Here is a 26205-nt window from a genome sequence, read left to right on the forward strand (position 1 = left end):
CAGTGCATCATTCCTCTTATTATTTTCTTCTCTGCAGATGGGGTCGTGGAAAGTTCAGTTCCTTTTAACCCTCGAAGTTCTGTTTATTCTACAGCTGGTAGCCTGAATGCCGCGTTTCCCATTACATCACAAAGGGGCTCAGGCAGATCTCTGCACAGAAACGTGTTGCAACTGTTTATTTTTTTCCATATTTAAACATTTCTGACAGCCAAACTCAGCTGAGCCAAAAGATGGAGCTTTGTGAATGAGTCTGGTTGTCGGTGTCTGCAGAGAGAAGGCTTTAGAAAACTCTCGTCCCTCCGGTGATTCTTCCCAAACATGTTCTCTTTCCCGGGCAAAGCCTGTGAAGCAAGTTACTTCTGCAGTACACGTGTGTTGATTATGTGCCGTTGTGTGATTAATGGGGCTGTGTTCCGCCTGGTTCCCAGGACACTCTTGAAAACAAGATGTTTCATTTCATTGCCTTTTCCTAGTGCAGTGATTACAGTAAATAAACCAGTGCAGGCTCCTTCCACCTGGAGCCAGTCAGAGAGTCCCCACACCCCTACTCCACTTTCTCCCCCAGCATCACCTTCAGTGGCATGTCCCTTGAATGCCCTTTTTTCTGCCATCTCCCAAAGGCTCCTAGACTGCGGAAGAAACAGATTGCTTAAGGCCGAGGCCCCTCCCTAGCAGATTTGGCTCATGCGCAGTAGCTCCTCTGGGAAGATCCCAGGATGGAGCTCATTCGGAGCTCTTTGCTTCTTGCCTCTTGCCACTCCACCTCTTGACCCTAATTGTAAAGCTTTTCTTTGTAACTCTCCTGTGCAACTCACTCCTTTTGAAGTACGACATAGGTACAAAAGCTGGGACAGTCCCAGGCAAACCAGAATGGTTGGTCACCCTGTATCTAACCTTCCACAAATGAAAGAGAGGAGAGGGAGTGGCTGGCCAAGGGAGCGCTGAGACTGGTCTATCTGCTGAGATGCATGGGAAGCTTTACTGTCCTGGGATGATCTTAGCAGGCCAGGAATGAGGTTTTTTAGATGGGGGCTGGGAGTGTTTAATTCCAGTATAGTTAACATACAATATTATATTAGTCTCAGGTATACAATATAGTGATTCAGCAGTTCTATAGGTTACTTGGTGCTCATCATGACAAATGTACTCTTAATCCCCTTCACCTATTTGTGTTAGTTTGTTTTCCTGCTTAGATGTAGGAAGAGATTTCTAAAGCATCATAAGGGGAAAAAAACCCACATGACTCTCTTCATGGCTTCATGGTGTGACTGGCCCCTCTCGCTGTATGGGAGGAGGGGAGATTGGCGCTCTGTTGCTATCTTGTGGCATATACTTGGCTGGACAGAAGTGGGGGAATTCTGGGAGCTGCCTCAGGCACTGGGTGTCTAGAGTGTTTGAGTAAGTGTCTCAGGCACACTGTCTGGAAAGGTGACAGGACCTGCATTAGGCAACTGATTCTCTAAATTCCTTTTCCTCTCTGGTTAGGATTTTAAAAACTCCCCCTAATCAATTTCAACTTTGCATAGATGGACACTTGCCCACCAGATTGCTGCCATGGATGCAGTTTTGTACCCTAGCTTTTTGGGTAAGATTTTCTGGCAGTTGCCAACCATAGACAACATTTGCCACCAGTACCTCCCTTCTCACAAGAGCTTAAAATACTTTAACTGGTCCCTCTTTAGAGCTGTTCTTCTTTCTGACCTTATTTCTCACAGGGTTGCTATGGATGTGTGGTCGATGCTGGCTGATTTCTGTAACATATTGACTGCGGTGAATCAGTCTGAGGTGCCACTGTACAAGGACCCGGACGATGACCTCACCCTTCTTATCCTGGAAGAGGATCGGCTTCTCTCAGGCTTTGTCCCCTTGCTGGCTGCCCCTCAGGACCCCTGCTACGTGGAGAAAACCTCGGATAAGGTCAGCCCCAGGCCAAACATCCCTCCCCATTCACCCCTCCTCTTAATTCTCCAGACTTTTTTTATTCTTGGGAAGTTTTCTGTGCAAACGGAACATGATTAAGTCATTGAGAAGGGTGTTAAGGGAAAATATCGACCTTTTAGCCGCTGACATCCAGCTCTGTGTCCTGAAAAAAAGCCCTCTCGACTTCCTTTGGTGTGTGTGTGTGCTCGCTGGCATGTTGTGTATACGATCATTTCCTCACTTGTTTAAATAGTGCAGCTTGTGTTGGCAGCGCTCTCACTCAGCTCCAAATGGTTTGCATCATGCTTGAAGCACCCTCCTTCCTCCCCCCTCTCCTCCTTCCCCCCAGCCACAAAACTCTGCGCTAGGAAAACAGCCAGGGCTTTTTCCCTTCTCTAAGGAGGAGAGTGATAAATAGGTGACTAGAGAGAAGCAGACACCATGTGTTAACTTACAAAAAAAGCTTTTAGGAATATGAAGCATTCCCCGCTGCCTGGTTTCTATTTTTCTTCCTCTAAGGACTGTGTTTTAACCTGAACGTTTTTCTGGTCTGTTTATAGAAAACAAACTCGTTGCCTGTTGCCCTGGTGGGGACTGTGGAACTCTTAGTCTCTGCTTAACAGTTGGGTCTTTGGCCAGGTGTGGAGGGTAGGGCAGTCTGCTCTGCTTCATGTTCCCATGTAGCAGTTGCTAGGGTGGGGAAGTAGCACCCATACACCCTGGGAACAAAGTCTCCTGTGCTGAGCTGGGGAACCCTGTGTCTGACCTCTCTGCAGAGTTGTTAACATCATATCCCCTGGGGAGGCCTTTGGGGAAGAGGCCATAAATGGCTTCTTAGGTGGAAGCCTTTTGACCTGGATGAAGTATATAGACAGACATAGGTAGATGGCTTTTTTTTTTTTAAGACTTATTTATATGTCTTAGGGAGAGAGAGAGAGCACGTGCTAGCAGGGGGAAGGGGCAGAGGGAGAGGGAGAGAGAATCCCCATGTGGACTCCCGCTGAGCATAAAACCGAACACAGGGCTTGATCCCAGGACCCCGAGATCGTGGCCTGAACTGAAATCAAGAGCCAGCTGTCTAACCAACTGAGCCACCCAGGCGCCCCAGGTAGATGTTTTTTAAAAAAATGTCAGATAGTAAAAACTAAATCCCAACCATAAACTGCAAATATGAAAGAGATTGTACTGAATAAAAAATATTGCTATATTGAAGATTTAAAATGTTTAAACTTGTTCTTAGTAGAAAAGAGTTAATATACTCATTAGACAAGTAAAAAAAAAAAAAAATTTAGCCACAGTCCTTTTACCCAGTGGTAACATCACTGTTATTTTTGCTAATCGTAATCATATTTAACTACTAGTATACACACTTCTTTAAATATAAAACTGAGAGTCATTATACAGACTGCAATCTGCTTTTTTAATGTATTCTTATATGGAATCATTTTTAAAAAAAGATACTTATTTGAGAGAGAGAGAGAGGAGAACAAGCGGGAGGGGCAGAGGGAGAGGGAAATAGAATCTCAAGCGGACTCCATGCCGAGCACGGAGCCCAACATGGGGCTCGATCTCAGGACCCTGAGATCATGGACCTGAACCAAAATCAAGATTCGGATGCTTAACCAACTGAGCCACTCCGGCACCCTATATGGAATCATTTTTGATTATCACTTTGTATTCTTTTGTATGCCAAGATTTCTTTAACAAGTCTTTGCTTTATTGAACCAAGGGACTATTCTCAATTTTTGCACTACTGTAAACAGTGACGTAATTCCTCATAGAATTTTTGCATAGATTCCCCTTGGTTAAACATATTGACTTATCAAAAACTCTTCCTCTTTGCATGTGTTAATGACTAATAGGGATCTTGGGAATGTGAGAGCCTCTCTCTCCTAAGAGGAATACTCATTTTATGTTTTTCCAATGAAAAGTTAGAGTGAAATCCTGCTCTTCTAGTGTCAGAAGGGGATAATAATGGGGAATTATAGTATGTGAGGCTGAGGATAACTCATACAGTGTTTACGTGTTGTGGAAAATGGTCAGTTAGAAGAGAAACTGGATAAGCATGGCTTGGGCCAGGGGATCCTAGTACTGTTCCTCTGTGACCACAAGGTGAGTTTGACTCTGGAGGGTACTTTTGGGAGTCATCTACTGGCTTAGCTGCCTTTTGGTGCAGAACAAGGAAGGAGTCCTAACCAGCTTCACACTTCCTAACCCCTATCTCCTCATCAACTCTCCCGGCGGCAGTGTCAGTATGATACGTGTATGTGATACAGCATATGGTACACTGCAGCATATGATAAGTCTATGATGTGGCCAGAGAAGAATACAGAGCCAGCAGTCCATGCCCTCAGCCTGTAGTAGTGGTTCACAGGCTACCCCAGGGCAGTTGTAGCTCGTGGCAGCTCGAGACTAAGGTAGGTCTCCGCCTCGAGGACTATGAAATAGGTATGTCAAACCTAACATCTCCAGATCCATACTCTCCCCTAAACCTGGTCTTTCTTTATTCTTCCCATCTTGGTAGATAGCAGCTTTGACTTTGGGTAGCTTATATCAAAATTCTTGGGGTTATTCTTGGCTACTCTCTTTTTCTCACACCTTCATATCTAATTCATCAGCTGTTCATGTCTTCTTTACCTTCAAAATAAATGCAGATACAACTCTTTCTTACCACCCCACCCTGGATCAGCTCATTGCAATGCCTTCTGACTGGTTTCTCTGGTTCCTCCTTCCTCCTACTCTCCAGTCTGTTTTCAGCACAAGTGGAATGATCTTTTTAAAACATCAATAAGATCATGTCACTTCTTTTTCAGAACCTTCTGATGGCTGCTTCTCTCACTTAGAGTAAAAGCTAAAGTTTTAACAACATCCTGCAACACTCTCAGTGATATGACACCACCTCTACCCGCCCTTAACTCTGACCTCAGCTCCTACTGCTCTCCTCCTACCCAATATGCTCTAGTCACATTTGCATCCTTGCCCTTCTTCACACAAGCCAAGCACTCATGTCTGAGAGTCTTTGCACTTGCTTTCCCTTTAACCTAGAACACTGTGTCCCCAGAGAGCTGTGTGGCTCTCTCATTCCCTTCTAAATGTCACCTTGTTAGAAGGGTCTTCCCTAGCTACTCTGTATGACATGTTCCCTTCCTTTTCTTTTTATTCTGCTTTATTCTCCATTGCAGAGAAAAATAACATCCCTTCAATATCTGTCATGTATTGGTCCCTGGATTAGGTACTTCTGTATAGTATTTCATTAAGCTCTCCCAATAAGCCTGCCAAGTAGGTATTAGTACCTTTGTTCTTTTGTTGTTGTTGTTATTTTTGAAAGAGGTGACTGAGGTTCAAGAGAAGAGTGAAAAAATGATGATAAAGTCCTATGGGTCATCTCCATGGCTGACCTAGAATATTAGTATGGACCTGTCAGGGGGAATCTTTAGGAACTTTGGCCTTTTAGAAGTCTGAAAAAGATAGATATTTTCTCCAGCTTTTAGTGTTCAGTACCAAGAAATGTAAAATATGTCAAGGACTTGTCAGTAGCAGCAACATGTGCAATTTCAGTGCTGGTCCAGATTGGTCACATGTTTGGTCCCACCTTGATGCCCATTCAACAGGCATTTACTGAGCATGTCTGTATTATACTGTCTTGCACACACAACAAGAGAGATCCAGACTTGTAAGGCAAACATCATAGTTTGGGAGGCAGTTTATGGCGTGTACAAACGTGAGAAGCAATATAAGTTAATTTGAACCTGTAATTAAGGAGGAACTCTTGAAATCTTGTTGAGCTGGTAGTATTCCAATGAAGGCATTGCTTAAGGAGCACTGATTTGGCATTAACATATCATTGTATTTCCTGAGCATGTTCTATGGAACGCTAGTTTTATAGGTTCTGAATTGTTAGGTGAAAGGAAAAAGAGTTTCGTGATTATATAAGTTATGGTAATGTTAAGCAAGGTGGCTCAGTCGGCTGGGCATCCTACTCTTGATTTCAGCTCAGGTCTTGAGATTGAGCCCTGCATCATCGAGTTCCCTGCTCAGTGGGGAGTCTGCTCTTCTCTCTCTTCCCCTCTCCTTCTGCCCCTCCCCCACTCATGCGTGCTCACTTGCTCTCTCTCTCTCTAAAAATAAAAAAAAAGTAATGTTAAACAGAATCCAATACTGCAAGACTTACTAGAGCTTTTAATATAGTGTACTGTGAGAATAGCCTTTGCAGTCTTTCCCAAACTTGCTTCACCCTTGATCTTTTTGATTTATTGAACATCTTGCAGGACTAGTATTCAGCTTAAAAAAAACAAAACAAAAACCTGGGTATGTGATGAACAAGAGGTAAGAAAACAGATTGCTATTGGAATTATCCAGAAGAAAAATAAAGAGTACAGATGAGGGTAAAAGCAATAGAGTGGAGCTGGTTACATTCTGAGAGAAACATCACAGATGTTGAAACCAATTAGAGCCAACCAGGGCAAAGAAAGTGATCTTAGTTAGGTTCATTGTGTGGCTGCTGGAAATCTAAGTTCAGAAGGTTAAGTGATTTACTTACCCAAGGTCATGTAGCTAGTCAGGAAGTATAGGATTAGAACCCTTCCTTTTCTGTAGTACTTTAAAACCTCATGTTCTGGGACTCCTGGCTGGCTCAGTCGGTATAGCATTGATTCATTCATTCATTCTTTAATTCTTTCCTTCCTTCCTTCCTTCTTTCCTTCCTTCCAGAGAGGGAGGGGAGGAGTGGCAGAGGGAGAGGAAGAGAGAGAATTTCAAGCAGACTCCCTGCTGAACATGGAGCCTGACTCAGTGATCAACACAGGAATCGAACTCATGACCCTGAGATCATGACCTGAGCTGAAATCAAGAGTCAGACGCTTAACCAACTGAGCCACTCAGGTGCCCCAGGCATGCAACTCTTGATCTCAAGGTCATGAGTTCGAGCCTCGTGTTAGGCATAGGGTTTACTTAAGAAAAATTAAAAAATAAATTTTTAAACCCCTCATGTTCTAATGATTTGATGTCTAGGATTTGCTTCAAAAATAATTTGTGAATAGAAGTATGAATGCAAAAAAAGGCCAAATATTGATCTTTATTACATCTGAATAATGGGTGGGTTAAGTTCATTATAGTATTCTACTTTTGTATATGTATGAAATTTTCTATAATAATTTGTGGTTAAAATAGAGCCATCCTGAAAGGAAGCAAAACAAATAAAATTCCGTGTCTTCTTTGCCGCATTATAGTGCATAAGTGATTGAAAAAGTAATTGGGGCGCCTGGGTGGCTCAGTTGGTTAAGCGACTGCCTTCGGCTCAGGTCATGATCCTGTAGTCCTGGGATCGAGTCCCACATCGGGCTCCCTGCTCAGCAGGGAGTCTGCTTCTCCCTCTGACCCTCTTCCCTCTCATGCTCTCTCATTCTCTCTCTCTCAAATAAATAAATAAAATCTTTAAAAAAAAAAAAAAAAGAAAAAGTAATTGAACTGTAATAATAATGGAGTTAAGCTCTTGCAGTCACTAATCATGTCCCAGGCACTGCGCTAAACTCTTTACATGCATTTTCTCGTTGAAACCCCAACAACCCATACACAGGAGAAATGATGAAAAGGAAACTGTTTTAGGAGAAAGATGTTCAGTTCATGTTGTGCCTTAGTCAATGTAAAAAAAAAACTTAATTATTGTCTTCAAAATCTGTGCATCTGACTGTATAGCTATAGGTGATACTAACCAAGGATCTATATGTAGTCTTTCCTTAGGCTCTAAAGAACTTTCCTAAAGCTCTAGTTATTTAATGGTACTAATGCATTTATGTCATAAATAGATGTAAGCAGTGCTTATTCTAGCATCCCCGGGTAGATTTTTTTTTATAGTTTTCTTTGTCTTCCTTTCCATATTGTCTGACCAAGAACTAAGTGAAGAACTTTTCAATACAATGGTGGGGCTGCTATTGTAAGTCACATTATATAAGTCAGTGTTTTAAGTCTGACATTGTGTCCCATTCATTCCTATAGGCATCTTTGCTTTCTGTCTGGATGTGGGATCCTAGGAAACTTTGCCATTCTTAAATAGTTGTTGAGGTTAAAGATGGGGCTTAAATTGTCCAACTTTTGGAACTCCTGGCTTGTCTGCTTATTTATTTGTTAAATGACATTTTTGGAGTGTTGTTTGTTTTATACATAATTACCCCAAAATGTTTTAAATGGAAAATACAGAAAATCACAAAAAATAGAAATCACCTGCAAACTACCACGTAAAATTAACCAGTGTTAATAGCATAGTTTACGTCCTTCCAGTCTTTTCCCCCCATGCTTATATGTGTATACTTATTCTTTTCTTTTCATAAAATTAGACCATACAGGATATGCTTTGTTCTTGTTTTATGTTTTTTATATACTTATATATATAGTATATAAGATAAACATACTATATATATATATATATATATATGTATACATGGGCACGTGCATACATGCCTATGTATATATATGTACACACATACATGTAGTTTTGGGGGAAATACTGCTTTTGTTCTTTGGTGGTATGGAAAATATTTTAAGTCCTACCAGTAACTAATTTATTAAAAAACATACGTTGATCCTCTATTCTCAAAATATCAACATCAAGAATAGAAAAAAAGCCAAAACTATTGACTCATATTTAAGATATAAAATTAGGACTGCTTACAAATATTTTCTTTTTCACACACTTGCATGTTGTTTCTAAATTTACAATAATCATTTAGAATTAATTTTATATTAAGTGTTTTCAGTGCTCACCATCATACTCTATGGCTTTCCCATTCTTTTTTTTTTTTTTTTAAGATTTTTATTTGTCAGAGAGCACAAGCAGGGGGAGCAAAAGACAGAGAGAGAAGCAGACTCCCCACTGAGCAGGGAGCCCGATGCAGGACTCAATCCCAGGACCCTGGGACCATGACCTGAGCCGAAGGCAGATGCTTAACCCATTGAACTACCCAGGCGTCCCGGCTTTCCCATTTTTATTATGTCCTTTGATTCATCTGTTATTCAAATCCAACACTGAAGAATATTTTCATCAAAGATGACCTGGATGTCTTTTAAAAATTAAAGTGAGTTTTAGGGGCGCCTGGGTGGCTCAATCATTAAGCGTCTGCCTTCGGCTCAGGTCATGATCCCAGGGTCCTGGGATCAAGCCCCGCATCGGGCTCCTTGCTCCGTGGGTAGCCTGCCTCTCCCTCTCCCACTCCCCCTGCTTGTGTTCTCTCTCTCACTGTGTCTCTCTCTGTCAAAAAATAAATAAAATTTAAAAAAAAAAATTAAAGTGACTTTTATAAAATATAGTAGTAATATACGTACTCATGCGAAAGAATCAAATAATTCACAAGAATATACAGTCAAAAACCACCCGCCAGGAGTAACTGCTGTTAACAATTTGATATTTACCTTTTTAGACTACTTCTATACTGAACGAAACATGTTTATACATGTATATACCTAAATGATCAAAATGATAGTGTGGTATGCATTCTTTTCCTTACTTTGCTCTTTTCATTGAATGATCCACCAAGGACATTCTTCGTGACTACTTTTGAACACTTGCATTTTGAAATTGTTCTTATTTTGCCCTTGCACATGAATGGCAACTTAGCTTAGGTCAACATTTTTTTCCCCTTAAAACTATAGGCATTATCCCATTGCATTAACGGTTAGGAAAACTTGGAGAAAAGTCTGACTTCTTCCTTTGAAGGCAAACTCTTTTTTTGGTCCACAGTAGGTAACTTACAACTTTTTGTAATCCTGAATTTCAAATTGTATGAGGATTTGTTTAGATGTTGGACCAGAAAAGTTTTCATCTCTTATGTCCTTGATTGTTAATGTTCTGTTTGTTCTATTCTTCACTGTCTTCTACATCTCTTTTTCTGTCATCATTTTAATCTCTTTTTGCTTTGCCTCAGCATTGTCAGAGAGCTTCTCAAGTTTCTCTTCTCTGGAATTGATTGAGATTTTTAGAATGCTTATCTTACCTTTTACTGCTTCTAATTCAGTTTTTAAGTCTGCTATTGTGTTGTGTGTTTCCTTACATTACTTCCCTCTGTTATCCTGGAACCTTTATATTTTTGCCCACCTTTTATCCAGGTCCGTTTTATCTGTCTTTGTTTTGTCCTTTTTCTTTTATCATTACCTCACAGTGTCTGTGATTTTAAAAATTCAGTTTTAAGACTATCTTCTTCATCTGACATTCCCCACACTCCCTGCAAATATGCTTTGTTTCTCTATCTCTTTGTGTGCTGTGTTCTCCCTTTTTTATGTTGCAGATCTTTTTCATAGGCCCCAACTTGGATTTCTACAATCTGATTCTGGCCAGTTACATTTCTTTGAACAAAGAAAGGTTTCCTCAGGGGCGCCTGGGTGGCTCAGTTGTTAAGCATCTGCCTTCGACTCAGGTCATGGTCCCAGGGTCCTGGGATCGAGCCCCGCATCGGGCTCCCTGCTCAGCAGGAAGCCTGCTTCTCCCTCTCCCACTCCCCCTGCTTGTGTTCCCTCTCTCGCTGTGTCTCTCTCTGTCAAATAAATAAATAAAAATATTAAAAAAAAAAAAAAGAAAGGTTTCCTCAGGTCTGATATCTGCTCCAAAATAGGTTATGTAGATTCTCATGGGATTCCTCCTTTGTCTACAAATACTATTTAAAAATCTCCTTCTCAAGTCTACAGCTGGTATAAGTTTGTATTATCAAGTCACAACCCTGAAGGGAGTGGGGAGGAGGCCAGGTGATATGCAATCTTAATAAATGAATTTATTTTCTACATTTGCTACTCTGTATATAGTGGAGCTACTACACCAGAGCTAGTTTCCTGTGTCTGATCTCTATTTCATATAAATGATACGACAATTTCCGACCTCCTCACTGGAGCTGTGGCCTACCATGTCAAGAGGAAATTCTACTCTCTGGCCATTTCTCTTTATTTAAAGATTTATTTATTTATTTTGAGAGAGAGAGCACAAGAGGAGGGCGAGAGAGAGAGAGAGAATCCCCAGGAGACTGTGCACTGAGCTCAGAGCCCAACATGGGGCTCTATCTCACAACCCTGAGATCATGACCTGAGCTGAAACCAAGAGTCGGACACTTAACCAACTGTGCCTGCCACCCAGGTTCCCCTGGCCACTTCCCATTTAGTATGGTATTTTACCCCTGAAATGCTGACTGTGAGTGCTACTGATTTGTAGCAATGAAAAAGCTTCCAAGTGGTGTTCTGCATCTGCCCTATGTCCTCACAATTTGTGGTAGACAGAATAACGGCCCCTTAAAGATGGTCCACATCTTAATTCCTGAGACCTGTTGAATGTTACCTTGCAAGGCAAAAGTGCCTTTGCAGATGTGATTAAGTTAAGGAAGGATCTTGAGATGGGAAGATGATCCTAGATTGCCCAGGTGTGATTAATGTAATCACAAGGGTCCTTTTAAGAAGGCAGGAGTGTCAAGAATGAGAAAAAGATGTGATGATGGAACTAGAGGTCCCAGTGAGAGAGATTTGGAGATAGTACGCGCTGGCCTTGAAGATAAGGGGAAGGACCATGAGCCAAAGAATGCAGGTGGCCTCTAGATACTAAAAAAGACAAGGAAGCACAGAGCCTCCCACAGAGGCTCCAAGAACACTGTCAACACCTTGTCAGCTGACAAAACTGACAACACTCTGTGAACACCTTGATTTTAGGATTTCTGATCTTTAGAACTGTAAGGTAATAAATTGAATTATTTTAAGCCATTAAATTTGTAGTAATTTGTTACAGCACCAATAGTTAACTAATACACCCTTCCAAACTGGAGAATTTTGCCAGGCTCTTTATTGTTTACTTCTCTTGCTGCTTGCTTTTTCTTTTTTAACTTTTTTAGTTATGACATGTACATATGGAAATGCATTAAACAAAAAGACCTGTCACAAAATGAGGAACTGTATAACCACCAAGCAGGTCAAGAAATAGAAAACACAAGGATGGTAATTACCAGTTGCATTCAGTTTTTGTTGGGGGTCCTAGCCAGTACAGTAAGACAAGAAAAAGAAAGTATCAAAAAGATGATTGGAGGGGCACCTGGGTGGCTCATTTGGTTAGGCATCTGCCTTCAGCTCATCCTGGGATCGAGCCCCACATCCAGCTCCCTGATCGGCAGGAAGCCTGCTTCTCCCTCTCCCACTCCCCCTGCTTGTGTTCCCTCTCTTGCTCTCTCTCTCTGTCAAATAAATAAAATCTTAAAAAAGCTTTTGTGCTTATTGGTATTACATTTCTTATAAACTGCCTTGTATTCGTTGCCCATTTTACTGTTAGAATGCTCATCCATTTTTTTCTTAATGATTTGTGATGGATTTTTTTTTTAAAGATTTATTTATTTTAGAGAGAGAGTGCGTGCGTGAGCAGGGGGAGGGGCAGAGGGAGAGAAAATCTCAAGCAGACTCCCCTCTGAGCATGGAGCCTGATGCAGTGCTTGATCCCAGGACCCTGAGATCATGACCTGAGCCAAAATTGAGAGTCAGGTGCTTAACCAACTGAGCCACCCAGGTGCCCCTGTGATGGCTACGTATGAATAACTTTTGAATTTTCTTTGGTTGCCTTTGTACAAGCGGTGCTTTATTTTTATATTAAATGAGATGAGAACTTTTGAAAACTTGGGAGGGGTGCAACATTCTATGTTTTAGGTAATAAGAACATGGATGTCCCTTTGTCACCATGCTAGATAAGATCTTTTGTTTGTTTTCACCCTTTGAGTCAGTTTCTCCTCCTCATACTTCCCTATCAGTCCATAGATACCTAAAGAAAAACCATGTCCAGCACAGATATTTAGAAATGAACTGTGAACTGTATCTTTTCCTTTTCTGTTTTGCCTGTTTAGTGGAAGAAGCTCTTGGTACGGATATAAACTTAGTAAAAATTATGTAGTGTTTTGAGAAGGCCTCTGGTTTCTGTCTAGCAAATGTTATAAAAAAATTTTCCCCTTCTCGCTTGAAGTGCAGTAAATACCTTGATGGGCCGCTTTGTTTGATGATTCATTTCACCAGTGGCCCTTTGGCGCTGACCGTTTGTATTGTGTATATCTCTCTGCCTACCTCACTGTTGCCCTCCCTCACCTTTTTTGTGCTCCCTCTTACCTCTTTACTAATTGTTTATAAATTTATAGAATTACTGATTACTACTTCTGTTTACTCCAGTACTTTCAGATTTATCAGTTACTGCCTGATTTATAAACCTAATTCCCCAAAGGGGCCTTGTGGAATTCCATTATCTTTATGCTCATGCAATGCATAGGTCAATGACTAGGTGTTCTTTTTGTTCTAGGATAATAATTCTCATACTTTAGCATTCATCAGAATCACCTGGAGGCATTGTTAAAAAAACCCGATTGCTGGGCCCATCACCCAGTGGTTTCTGATTATTCGGGAGGGAGAGACAGAAATAAATTGCATTTCTAACAAGTTCCCAGGTGATGCTGATGGTTCGGGTTCCATACTTTGAGAACCAATGGTTTTAGGAATTTGGTGGCTGCCAGGGTTGTAGTCATCAGGCAAAGATTTTGGCTCAGGTAAAAATAATAAAGATTTCTGGTATAAATAATCTTCCTCATTCTGTCTTTAACTTTGGAATGGAGGGCATATTACCAAAGAGTTGATATACTTTGCCTCCATGTTTGCCAGACAGGTTTCTAAGCTCTTCAGAAAAAAGTTATATTCAGAATGCTAAAAAATATGTTTTTCCAGAGTATATATGAAGAGTCACATATCTGGATCTCTTTTCCCAAGAGGGCCCTGAGCAAAACATCTGACTTTCAGTGAGTGTTTATCATGTGCTAGGTACTGTTTTAATGTTTACATTATCTCATTTAAATGTCACAGAAGCCCCGTGGGAATTTGAACTTTATGAAAGAACTTGCCCAGGATGACACAGGTAAGAATGAAGGAATCAAATCCAAGCAATCCAAGTTTAAAGCACACACTCTTAATTAAATATAAGTACAGTAGTAGAGGGGTTGAACAAATATTTCTTGGTATACCTCCAGTTCTCTTCTTAACTTTGACAGTTCTTTTACTTTCACTGGGAGCTTGATTTATCACCAGGAGCTTGGGAATTCTTTTTCTTTTTTTTAAAGATTTTATTTATTTATTTTATCAGAGAGAGAGCACAAGCAGGAGGAACGGCAGGCAGAGCAGGCAGAGGGAGAAGCAGGCTCCACGCTGAGCAGGGAGCCCAATGCGGGACTCGATCCCAGGACCCTGGGGTCATGACCTGAGCCGAAGGCACACGCTGAACTGACTGAGCCACCCAGGTGTCCCGAGCTTGGGAATTCTTGACCTGGTTTAGGGAGATTATCTGATCTCCCATAATGGTTCTTGAGAATGAACAAAGAAGTAAAAGTTCATATGAGGGGAATGGATGCTCAGATTGAATTTATCTGCTGCTTTCTCTCTCAGTTGAATGTTCTTCACATCTTCGAATGCCCAAAGATAGCTGAGTGTCTACAATATGAGTCTTTGGAGAGCGAACTTATTTCTGGGAAACCCTTGAGAGTGCTCTAAGAGGACTGAATTTAGGCACAGGATGATCTACATCATTTTGGAGGTGTGCCCAAGAGCAAAAAAATCTTAAGAGTAGTGCAACGTTATAAGGACCAAAAAATCAGGACAATGCCTTGGGCTCCAGACTTTGCAGGCAGGATTGCTTAGAGATGAACAAGCACTCATGGAATTGGTTGATGGGGGTAACTGATACATAAAAACCTGAAGGTGAGTGATGGAAGTTTGCCTGCCTGTCTGCAGATATACATACAAACCATCTTTGGCTCAAGACTAAATAAATATGGACCATAATAAAAAATAAAGTTGAGGGGTGCCTGGGTGGCTCAGTCAGTTAAGCGACTGCCTTTGGCTCAGGTCATGATCCTGGAGTCCTGGGATCAAGCCCTGCATAGGGCTCCCTGCTCAGCAGGGAGTCTGCTTCTCCCTCTGACCATTCCCCCCTCATGCTCTCGCTCTCTCTCTCTCTCTCTCTCTCAAATAAATAAAATCTTAAAAAAAAATAAAGTTGAAATGGGTAAGAGGAAGAAGTATGTTACCTAGAGAGAGGACTTAACTATTGACAGAAATGTCTGCCTCCGTACTTCCTGTCCCACCCTTTATTTTCTTTAGTGTAATTCTCATATATGTAACAGAATATTATGTTTTTACTTTATAATTTTAGATATCTGAAAATAATCTATTTTAAAGTTAATACCTTTGGGGCGCCTGGGTGGCTCAGATGGTTAAGCGTCTGCCTTCGGCTCAGGTCATGATCCCAGCGTCCTGGGATCGAGTCCCACATCGGGCTCCCTGCTCCTTGGGAGCCTGCTTCTCCCTCTGCCTCTCTCACTCTCTCTCTCTCTCTCTCTCTCATGAATAAATAAAAATCTTTAAAAAAAAAATAAATAAATAAATAAATAAATAAATAAAGTTAATACCTTTACTTTTATTAATCAACTTGTTGGTATATAATTTACATACAATAAAATCTTACATTTGAATGTATTGGTGGTATATATATACCTGAGTAATGACCACGCAATCAAGATATATAATGTTACCATCCCCCAAAATGTTCCAGGTTCCCCTTTGCAGTTAATCTCCCCAGTCCCGCTCCCCATCCTAGGCAACTACCAATCTAATTCTTTTTTTTTTTTTTAAGATTTTATTTATTTAGGGACGTCTGAGTGGCTAAGTTGGTTAAGCGTGTGCCTTTGGCCCAGGTCATGGTCCCAGGGTCCTGGGGTTGAATCCCTCATGGGGCTCCCTGCTCAGTAGGGAGCCTGCTTCTCCCTCTGCCTGCCGTTCCCCCTGCTTGTGCTCTCTCTCTGTCTCTCTGACAAATAAATAAATAAAATCTTAAAAAAAAAAAAAAAAAGATTTATTCGAGAAAGCGCACCAGTGGGGCCGGGGGAGGGGTGTGTGGGGAGGGGTGTGTGGAGAGAGCGAGGGAGAAGCATACTCCCTGCTGAGCAGGGAGCTCAACGTAGGGCTCAACCCCAGGATTATGACCTGAGCCGAAGGCAGATGCTGAAGCAACTGAGCCACCCAGGCGCCCCTAATTATTCTTACTTATAGATTAGTATTACCTGTTTTAGAATTTCATATAAGTGGAATCATACAGTATGTTCTTTCACTCAGCATGGTATCTGTGAGATTGATGCATGTTGTGTTTTTCCATGGTTCATTCCTTTTATTGATGAGCAGTATTCCATTATATGGATATATAACAGTCTGTTTATCCATTCACTTTGGGTTTTGACATTTGGGTTTTTATTCTTTGGCTGTTTTGAATAAAGATGTTGTGAACATTAATGTACAAGTCTTTTTAAGGACATATGTTTTCATTTCTCTGGGGGTAAATAGCTGAAAGTAGAATTGCTCAGTCATATGATAAGTATATTGCTAACTTTAAAGAAACTACCAAACTATTTTCCAAAGTGATTGCACCGTGTTATATTCCCACTAGCAATGCTTGAGAATTCTAGTTGTTACACATCCTTGCCAACATGTGGTATTTCTAGTCTTTAGAATTTTAGCCATTCTAGTAAAGTGTGAAGTGGTCTCATTTTAGCTTTATTGGCATTTGTGTAATTAATGATGAGCATCTTTTCTTGTGTTTATTAGCAATTTATAGGTCTTCATTTGGGAAATGTCCAAATCCCTCGCAGCCCATTTTCAAAATTTGGGATATTGATGTTTTCTTATAGAGTTGGTGAAAGTTCTTTATATAATCTGGACACAAATCCTTGCCAGATATGTATCCTGTGAATATTTTCTCACAGTGTATGGCTAGCTTTTTAAATTTCTTTTAAGACAGAATCTTGAAAAGCAAATGTTTTTAATTTTGATGAAATTTGGGTCTTTTAAATTTTCCTTGATGATTAGTGCTTTTTCTGTTTTAAGAAATCTTTGTTTTTCCTTCTTAACAATACCCTTAAAAATTTTTTTTCCCAGTTGTTCTAGGGCTAATGATTTGCATCCTTACCTTTTCAGAGTGTATTTTAACCTTTTTACACTTCACACCTTTGCTTCCTGTCTCCTGCTTTACAAATGTGATCGTCTTAAAATAGTAGAATTCCACTTACCCATTCCCTCTTATTTAGTGCATTTGTCTTCTCTTTGGCTTTTCATATGGTATAAACTCTACCGTACCCTGTTATTATTTCTACTTAAATAGTTATCTTTTAAGTAAATTATAAACAAGAAAATATAAACTTTTATATTTATCTACTTATTTACTGGTGCTTTCCATGCTTTTCATTGTTTTCAGTAGATCTAAGTTTCCAGGTGATCATCATTTCTCTTGAGCCCAAAGGACACAGCAGGTGGCTGGTGACAAATTCCTGTAGCTTTTGTTTATCTAAAAATGTCTCTTTCTCCACACCCCCCCCTTATCTTTGATTTTAAAAGATTTTTTTTAAAAAACTAGATATAGAATTCTGGATTGAAGTTTTTTTCTTTCAGCATCTTCAAAATGTGTTTCTCTTATTGTCTGGCACCCACTGTTTTCTCAGGAGAAATCAGCATTCATATGCCTCTCTGTATATAATGTATCTTTTGGGGGGAGTCTGCTTTGAATATTTTGTTTTTATCTGTGGTTTTCAGAAGTTTGATTGGGATGTGCATAGGTGTAATTCTTTTTACATTAATTCTGCTTGATGTTCACTGACCCTTTTGGATCTGTAAGTTGGTGTTTTTCATCAAATTTGGGATATCTTCCAGAGATGATTCTTTTTTTCCTACCCTACTTACCCTTTCTTCTCTTTCTGGAATTCCAATTATGTATATGTTAGACATTTTTAAATAGTCCCACACATAAGTGAGGCTCTGTTTATCTTTATTATTTTTTTCTCTCTAGTCTTCAGATTACTTAGTTTCTATTTTTTTTTTTAAGACTTACTTATTTTAGAGAGAGGGAGAAAGAGAGAATACATGAGTGGGAAGAGGGGAAGAAGGAGAGGGAGAGAATCCTAAGCAGACTCCCTGGTGAGCATGGAGCCGGCTCAGGGCTCCATCCCAGGACCCATAGGATCACCTTCTGAGCCAAAACCAAGAATCAGACACTCAACCGACTGAGCCACCCAGGTGCCCCCAGATAACTTAGTTTCTATTAATCTGTCTTTACGTTCAGGGGCTCTTTCTTTGCCATTTTCAATATAATGTTTATCCAGTGAATTTTTTATTTTGCTCTTTTGCTTTTCAGTTTAAGAATTTCTACTTGGCGGGCACCTCGGTGGCTCAGTCAGTTGAGTCTTGGACTCTTGGTTTCAGCTCGGGTTGTGATCTCAGGGTTGTGGGATTGAGGCCTGCGTAGGGCTCTGCACTCAGCGGAGTCTGTTTGAGATTCTCTCCCTCTCTCTACCCCCTCTGCCCCTTCCCACGCATGCTCTCTCCATCGCTCTCTCTAAAATAAATAAATAATATCTTTAAAATAATCTCTCTAAAATAAATAAAATCTTTTTAAAAAAGAATTTCTAGGGTCGCCTGGGTGGCTCAGTCGTTGGGCTCGGGTCATGGTCCCAGGGTCCTGGGATCGAGCCCCGCATCGGGCTCCCTGCTCCGCGGGGAGCCTGCTTCTCCCTCTCCCACTCCCCCTGCTTGTGTTCCCTCTCTCGCTGTGTCTCTCTCTGTCAAGTAAATGGATAAAATCTTTAAATTAAAAAAAAAAAAAAGGATTTCTACTTGATTCTTTTTTTATAATTTATTTTCCTCTGCTGATATTCCCTATTTGTTTACTCATTAAGGCTATATTTCCCTTTAATTCTTTGAACATCCTTCTTATTAATATTTTGGACATATTTATAATAGCTGCTTTTAAAATCTTTGCCTGCCAGTCCCGACATGTGGGCCATCTAACATTTGATTTCTCTTGAATGTAGATTGCATTTTCCTGTTTCTTGTGTCTAATGATTTTTGTTTACAGTCAGTGGACACTGGATCGTTTGTTAGATTCTGGATCTTGTTACCTTCCTCTGTGTTTTTTTTTTAAACTGGCAGTTAAATTTCTGCTTGATCATCTTGAACTTCTGTAGGCTTGGTTTTTACGTATTATGAGGGCAGCTACATAGAAACCTAGGATATTTCCCAAGCCCCAGTAACATGTCAACCTCCAAGCTCTGTCTTCCCTGCAGACTTTGTTTTAGGCTGGGTTTTTAGGATCTATGAATGCAGTTTAGATTAGCTCTCACTCTAGGGTGTGGCTCCTCTGGAGTCTCAGATGGTTGCCAAGGGGTGTTAACAAGGTGCTAAAACCTTCACTCTAGCAGTGTTGGAACTCCCAGCTCCCCCATCCTGAGTCAGTGCTCTTTCCGCACCACTGCTGCATCTTTACTATCTCATTCTGTTCCCCCTAGCCCTGTAGCAGCTGCCTTTTGGTCAGCCTCTGGTGGTCTTGGCTGCATATGTACACTCCAGCCTTTATCCCCTTATTCACTGAAGATTCTCACATGTACTTTATGCCCTTTCTTTGTACAACTTCTTCCTGTCCATTTCCCTACTTGCTGATTCCATCCCCTTCAGCTACCTCAAATTCTGCCTCTGCCTCTTCCGCTCATCAGGAGCACCATAATTTCCTTGGGACTCAGCTTTCAGTGTCATGGTTGGAAAATTATCCCCAAGCAGAGGACTGAGTGATCATGGGTTCATTTTATGAATTTCTCTTCTCTCAGAGAGCAGTCTTTTTTTCCTCTCATGAAAGGGGAACAAACTTTAATCATAAAATATTTCTAATGTTTTTCCCCAATTGTATTGAGAAATAATTGACATACATCATTGTATGTGTTTAATAAAATAATGGTTTGATTTACATATATTTTAAAATTATTGCCACAGTGAGTTTAGTTAATACCCATCATCTCATACAGATGCAATAAAAAGCAAAGAAAAAAATTTTCTTGTGATATATCATACAGCGGTGTTAACTGTAGTCATCGTGTTGTATATTACATCCCTAGTACTTGTCTTATAACGGGAACTTGGCACCTTTTGACCACCTTCCTCTAGTTTGCCCTCTCCCTACCCCCACCTCTGGTAACCACAAATCTGAACTATTTCTCAATGAGTTTGGTATTTTAGGGATCACAGTCTTGCACTGCCTATTGTCCACTGCCTACAAGCAGTTACCTCAGATATTTTATAGCTGTTTATAATGGGAGGACTAGTCCAGTACCACCTACTCCATCATGCTGAGAAACAGAGCTGTCTTTATTTGTTAATTACAGAAGTAATCTACTATCTGAAATATTAAAATCATATAGAACTGTAGAATATAAGACTACCAGCCCCTCCTCCCAAATTTGCTTTTACTTTAGTAAAGTCTGCAGCTGATCTTCATCAGGAGGTGTCAGTCGCCATTAAAAGCAAAACAGGCAAAAACTGCTAATAACAGTCTGGTAACCATTCTTGCAGACATACATATACCAAATATTAACTTTTCTAATAAAAATGCATGTTGTGTATACATTACTCTTTTTTAGCTTTATATATATATATATATATATATATATATATATACACATACACACACACCTTGCAACTATTTCTGAATCAGTATGTATAAATCTACGCCAGTCTTTTTCAAGCTGCATCATATTCCATTGTTATAGATATAATTTATCCATCTTTTTTTATTGAGGTATAATTGACACACAGTGTCCTCTTAGTTTCAGGTGTACATCATAGTGATTTGGTATTTTTATACATTGTGAAATCCCCATGACAAGTGTAGTTATCTCTCACCATACAAAGTTATTACAACACTATTGACTATATTCCCTATGCTATAATTTTCATCCCTGTGACTTATTTATTTAATAACTGGAAGCTTGTACCTCTTAATCCCCTTTACCTTGTTTCACCCACCTTCCCCCCAACCCCTCATCACTCTGGTAACCAACAGTTTGTTTCCTGTATCTGTGAGTTTGTTTCTGTTTTGTTTTTCATTTGTTTTGTTTTAGATTCTATATATAAGTAAAATCATACAGTAATTTGTCTTTCTCTCATTTTGCTATGGCAAGATTTCATTATACATGGCTGGATGATAATCCATTGTATACATACATCACATCTTCTTTATCCATTTATCTACTGATGGACACTTAGGTTGCTTCCATATTTTAGCTGTTGTAAATAATGCTGCAGTGAACATATAGGGTGCTTATATCTCTTCAGATTGATATTTTCATTTTCTTCAGATGAACACCCAGAAGTGGAATTGCTGGATTGTATGGTAGTTCTATTTTTAATTTTTTGAGGAACCTCCATAGTGGTTTCTGTATTGGCTGCACCAATATACATTCCCACTCTCTGTCTTTAAGGTGCTGTTTAGTTATGTCCATTTTTGTTATTACGGTACTAAAATGAACTTTCTTGTACTTAAATCCTTGTATATTTATAAGACTTGTTCTTTTAGAATAGATAGCTACAAGTGGAATTCCTTTATCAAAAGATACACAAATTTTACTGTTTTTACAAATACTGCCAATTGCTCTCTGAGATGATTATACCAGTTTACACTCCCATGACAGTATACAAGTGTCTGTTTCTTCATACTTTTACAAATACTATATATTATACCAATATTTTTAATTTCTGCTAATTTTCTGGGTTAAAAAATGCATCTCACTTTAACTTGAATTTGCTTACTAGTGGAATAAAGGATCTTTCTGTATATTTACTGTCTGTTTATATCTCTTCCATTCTGACTTGCATGTTTATGGCCCTGCTCATTTTTATATTGTTACATATTATTGATATGTAGGAGTTTGTAAACACTGTAGTTTTATTTTTTTAAGATTTTATTTATTTATTTGACATGAGAGAGAGAGAGAGAGACAGCGAGAGAGGGAACACAAATAGGGGGAGTGGGAGAGGGAGACAGCGAGAGAGGGAACACAAGTAGGGGGAGTGGGAGAGGGAGAAGCAGGCTTCCCGCCAAGCATGGAGCCCAATGCAGGGCTTGATTCCAGGACCCTGGGATCATGACCTGAGCCGAAGGCAGCCATTCAACCGACTGAGCCACCCAGGCGCCCCAATAGTTTTATTTTATATGTTGCAAATGTTGTCTCCTGGTTTGTAGCTAGTATTATAATCTTTATATTTTTTACAGTGTACAACTTAAAATTTTTATGAAGTCAAATCTGTCTGTCTTTTCCTGCATGACCTTTGGGTTTTCTTGTCATGCTTTCTTCATCTTTGTATACACCTATTAATCATTCTTGTTGATTGTTTAACTAGATTTCTCTAAAAAGAAAGGTTTGTGATTAATAAGACACACTGTGATTTACCCAGGCTTCCACTGGAATTTTGGCTGCAAAGTAGGGACTGCTACTTTTAAGTACTCCAGATATTCCAGAATAGCAACCATTTGGAACAAAGGCTTTTGAAGGTTCGATGTTTTCGTGGACAATTTTTTGTGATATCATTATTGTCAGTGACAGGAAAAATGAATCTTTAGCTGCCTAAGAGTAAATCCAAATGTTTCTTAACTACGAGTAAACTCAGAAATAACCAGATGAAATAATGTAAAACCTCATTTGTAGCGAATGCTTATCTAGCAGTAGATTTTTTTCCCTCATGCACACAGCCCCCCTAAAGTGAAGAAGAGAAAAATGAGAAACTGTTCCTAATTCTAGAGTGCAGTGGAAAACGTGGTTTGCACATGTGCAGCAAGAAGCTTTGGAGGGTTAGAATTGCACAATGCGTGTAGGTTGAGCAATTGCTTAATAAGGCATCCACATTGGGGGGTGTCCTTTGCTCTTGTGCAATTAGGGAACTCCAGAGCTGCCTGAATAGGGGATTTCCTTTTATTTCTTACATGCCATTTTAAAAATTCACTTTTTCCTTTCTTTTCAATGTTCATTCTTTTTTTTTAATTGTTCTTTTGAATTCTTACTTGTTTATAGTTTTCTTCTTCCTTTTTTTTAAGGGTGGAGATTAATTAGCCACACAGCCATATGTCCCTACCTCTGTGATTAGAAATGAGCTTGGGCCGGGTCCCACAGACGGTGGGAGGATGGTTGCTGACGCTGTAAAGATTTCTGGTTCGGCTTCTCACAGCTGTGATACTCGGCTCGTTCAGAGTGTTTGAAACATGGGTTACTGATCAGCCTATATTCTGTTTTCTGAGTACTGGAATTTTGCAGACTTTGTAATGAGTTTTCTGAGGTTTTTGCCTGTTTTGCTTTTAATGGCGACTGACACCTCCTGATGAAGATCAGCTGCAGACTTTACTAGAAAGTAGAGCCAAACTTTAGTACTTGTTTCTCTCTTGGCAAAAGAGACGTCCTTGTTTTCTCCCTCCCCTTTAGCTTGCTCAGTCATACTCATGTTGGGTAGTACTTAGTAAGCATGCATCTGATTCTGACTCTCTTCCCCTTACCTTTGTGCTGGGGTACTAGAATCTCTTTTCTCTCAACTTTGCTCTGTTCCAGAGGAACAGGAGAGGTAGTTGGGTCAGAGTGCCAGAAAAGCAGAAGTTAAGTATGTGGATTTCATAGCCACATGTATGAGTGTTTGTGGGGCAGGGAACTTCTAATGGAAAACATTTGTGTTGCATCGAAAACAGAGTGAGGCCTGGTTAGAGTCTGTCTGCTCTGTCTGTCAGTCTGTTCCCCACCAGCACTAGTCATTGTTCTCCTGGGAGTCTCAGGCGTATTGTGGTTTCTTCTGCTCTTGCTATCCTCTAATCTTGCCAGAGTTTTTGTGTCACGGGTGGCCCCGTTCGCAGTTTGGAGTGAGGCTGCAAGGGTGGTGACTAATGGCTTTGAAGGCACTCAAGCCCACATACTAGCTTGGAGACCCTTTTTAGGGAACCTGAGGAGAGGAAAGGGTCTCCAGCACGGACAGTGGGAGAAGCATGCTTAGACTCATTCAGATGGTGTATCAGTCCCTGCTCTTACTGCTAGCAAAGCACAAACCAGAAGAACAGAGACCAGAGGCAAAGGCTTACTGTTTGGGCTTGCCATTTCATTTGTAAATGCTCATAAGGGATGCACCTGGATGCCCAAGCTTGTCTCTGATGGGCTGATATCAATCAGGTTGTGTGGCTGGATCCCCTTTGGGAAATAGAGAAGAGAAAGTGCTAATTTCCCTGAGGACATTGTCACTCAAGATATGAGGGACCTGTAACTTGAGCTGTTTCTTTTTTTTCCCCCTCCAGACCCTCTGAAATTCACATTTGTTCATCATTTTTAAAAGAAAGAAAACAATAAAAAAGCAGCAGCTCAGAGTTTTCTGGGTCCCCAAGAAGGCACTTCACCAATGTGGTTTTCACATTTTCAGGTTTTTGGCTGGTGAATAAGATTGAGCAGAAATGCTCCTTCCCCTGATAACAATACATTCAGATGCAGGATCAGGAGCGTGTGGATTAAAACCAGACGGTGGATGATTAATATTTTTGCTTATAGAGGTAGACATGGCAGCTTCCTCCATTTAAATGAAAAAGCTCTTTCTCTGCATTTGTATGTGTGCGTATCCCTACATGCTTGGGCTCTTCGAAGGTAGGAGCTAAGTTTCTGGTTTAGTTAGTTTCCAAGTACCATTTCCTTCTTCTCGCTTGAGGCACCCAAGAAGTACTAGAAGGAGTAAGCTGTGAAGCAGAGGTGTGAAGATAAGCTACTAAAATGAGAGTGGGAATATGCTCTCTTTTCCAAGCTGACTGTTTTCACAGCTCTCCAGGTACTGATGGAACACACATCTTTAGCCACTCGACCCCCTCACTCCCTATGGACCTGTGACCACATTATAAGAGGTATCATTTTTCTTTCAAAATATTGCCCCTTCGGAGGTGCCCATCCCCATCATTTCACTATTAAATAATGATGACCTTAAAAGAAATTCTATTTTTACAGGTATACTTTATGTTTTTTGACTTCACTCACTGAGAGCATAACAGATTTCTGGAGAATACTTTTAATTAGAGTTTGGAAGGTGTTTATTATTTTAAAAAAAAGGTTTCAGGATTTACTTTTAGTAGGTGCTCTGCACATTAACCCGTTTAGACCAAGGGGTCTGCAGTTAGCCTAAATCTCTGATTTCCCTCTTGATTTTTAAACTTGCATATACTTTGCCCGTTGTAGAAACAGAGATCTCTGCCCAAATGAAACAGGAAAGGAAAGGGGAGGAGGAAAACCAGGCCAGGAGTTGATATCTATCTGTAAAAAGAAGATTGCATTGTCTCTGCAACAATGAAAAGTTTGGGGGACAAAGAGTATAAAGTTCCTTTTACTTCAACAGAAATCTGGGTCTGTTTTAATATTGCCTACAATTTCAGGGTGAAAAGAGGCTCTGTGTCAGCCCTGTCACACTCTAGCCATATGCATTCCCAGGTATCCCCGAGCACGGAGTGCAGCGATGTTTCTCTAGTTCATTCCCTTCCCGAGAGACCCAAACTTGTTTGTTTGTTTGCTTGCACACATTAAAATCCACTCTTTGTTATACAGTTCTGACAAACATGTAACCATCACCACAATTTAGATACAGAGCATTTCCATCATCCAAAAAAAACTCCCTCATGCAACCAACCCCTCTCTCCACCCCTAGTCACCTCGGTCTTTTTTCTGCCATAGGGATGACGTTGCCTTTTCCAGAATGTCATATAAATTAAACCATACAGCAGTTAGCTTTTTGAGGCTTCATTATAACATAATGCATTTTTCATCCTTGTTGCCTAGATCACTAATCCATGCTTTTTTGTCGCATAGTAGTGTTCCATTGTAGGATAGACCACGATTTGCTTATCCATTCACCAGTTGAATATTTAGGTTGTTTGCAGTTTGGGTGATTATGGATAGAACTACTACAAATATTCATGTATAGGTTTTTATGTGAACTTATGATTTCATTTCTCTTGGGTAAATACCTAGATATGAATGTATGGGTCATTTGATAGGTGTATGGGTCATTTGATAACTGTATGCTTAATTTTGTTAGAAACTGCCAAACTTTTCCAAAGTGGCTATAACCATTTTGCATTCCCACCAGCAGTGTATGAGAATTCCAGTTTGTCCACATCCTTGCCAGCACTTGATTCCACGTTTTGTTGTTGTCGTTGTTGCTTTAAGTCATTCTAACAGGTACCTCATTGCAGATTTAATTTGCATTTCACTAATGGCTAATGATGTTGAGCTTCTCTTCATGTGTTTGCCATTTGTATATCTTTGGTAAAGTGACTTCAAATCTTCTGCCTATTTTTAAATTGTATTGTTTGGTTTTTTTATGTTATGTTAACCACCATACACTACCTCGTTAGTTTTTTTTTTTAAAGATTTTATTTATTTT

At 40.1% G+C, this 26205-nt stretch overlaps 1 protein-coding gene across 8 annotated transcripts in view; it reads left to right on the plus strand.

Annotated features, from left to right (window-relative positions):
* SMG6 (SMG6 nonsense mediated mRNA decay factor) overlaps positions 1-26205 on the plus strand; it is a 228902-nt gene that overhangs the window by 111914 nt on the left and 90783 nt on the right. For 5 of the 8 annotated variants that reach the window (XM_025851093.2, XM_073879265.1, XM_025851092.2 and 2 more), the window contains one exon: positions 1716-1917. In XM_025851093.2, coding sequence (XP_025706878.1) covers positions 1716-1917 — 202 coding nt within the window. Of the gene's footprint in view, positions 1-1715; positions 1918-13764; positions 13817-14340; positions 14780-26205 lie in introns of those variants that run through there. The other 3 variants (XM_025851096.2, XM_025851094.2, XM_073879264.1) reach the window with 3 other exon arrangements.

This window comes from Callorhinus ursinus, unplaced genomic scaffold (genome assembly GCF_003265705.2).
Source record: "Callorhinus ursinus isolate GAN/ISIS: 27379988/994484 unplaced genomic scaffold, GSC_fseal_2.0 scaffold34, whole genome shotgun sequence".
NCBI lineage: Eukaryota > Metazoa > Chordata > Mammalia > Carnivora > Otariidae > Callorhinus > Callorhinus ursinus.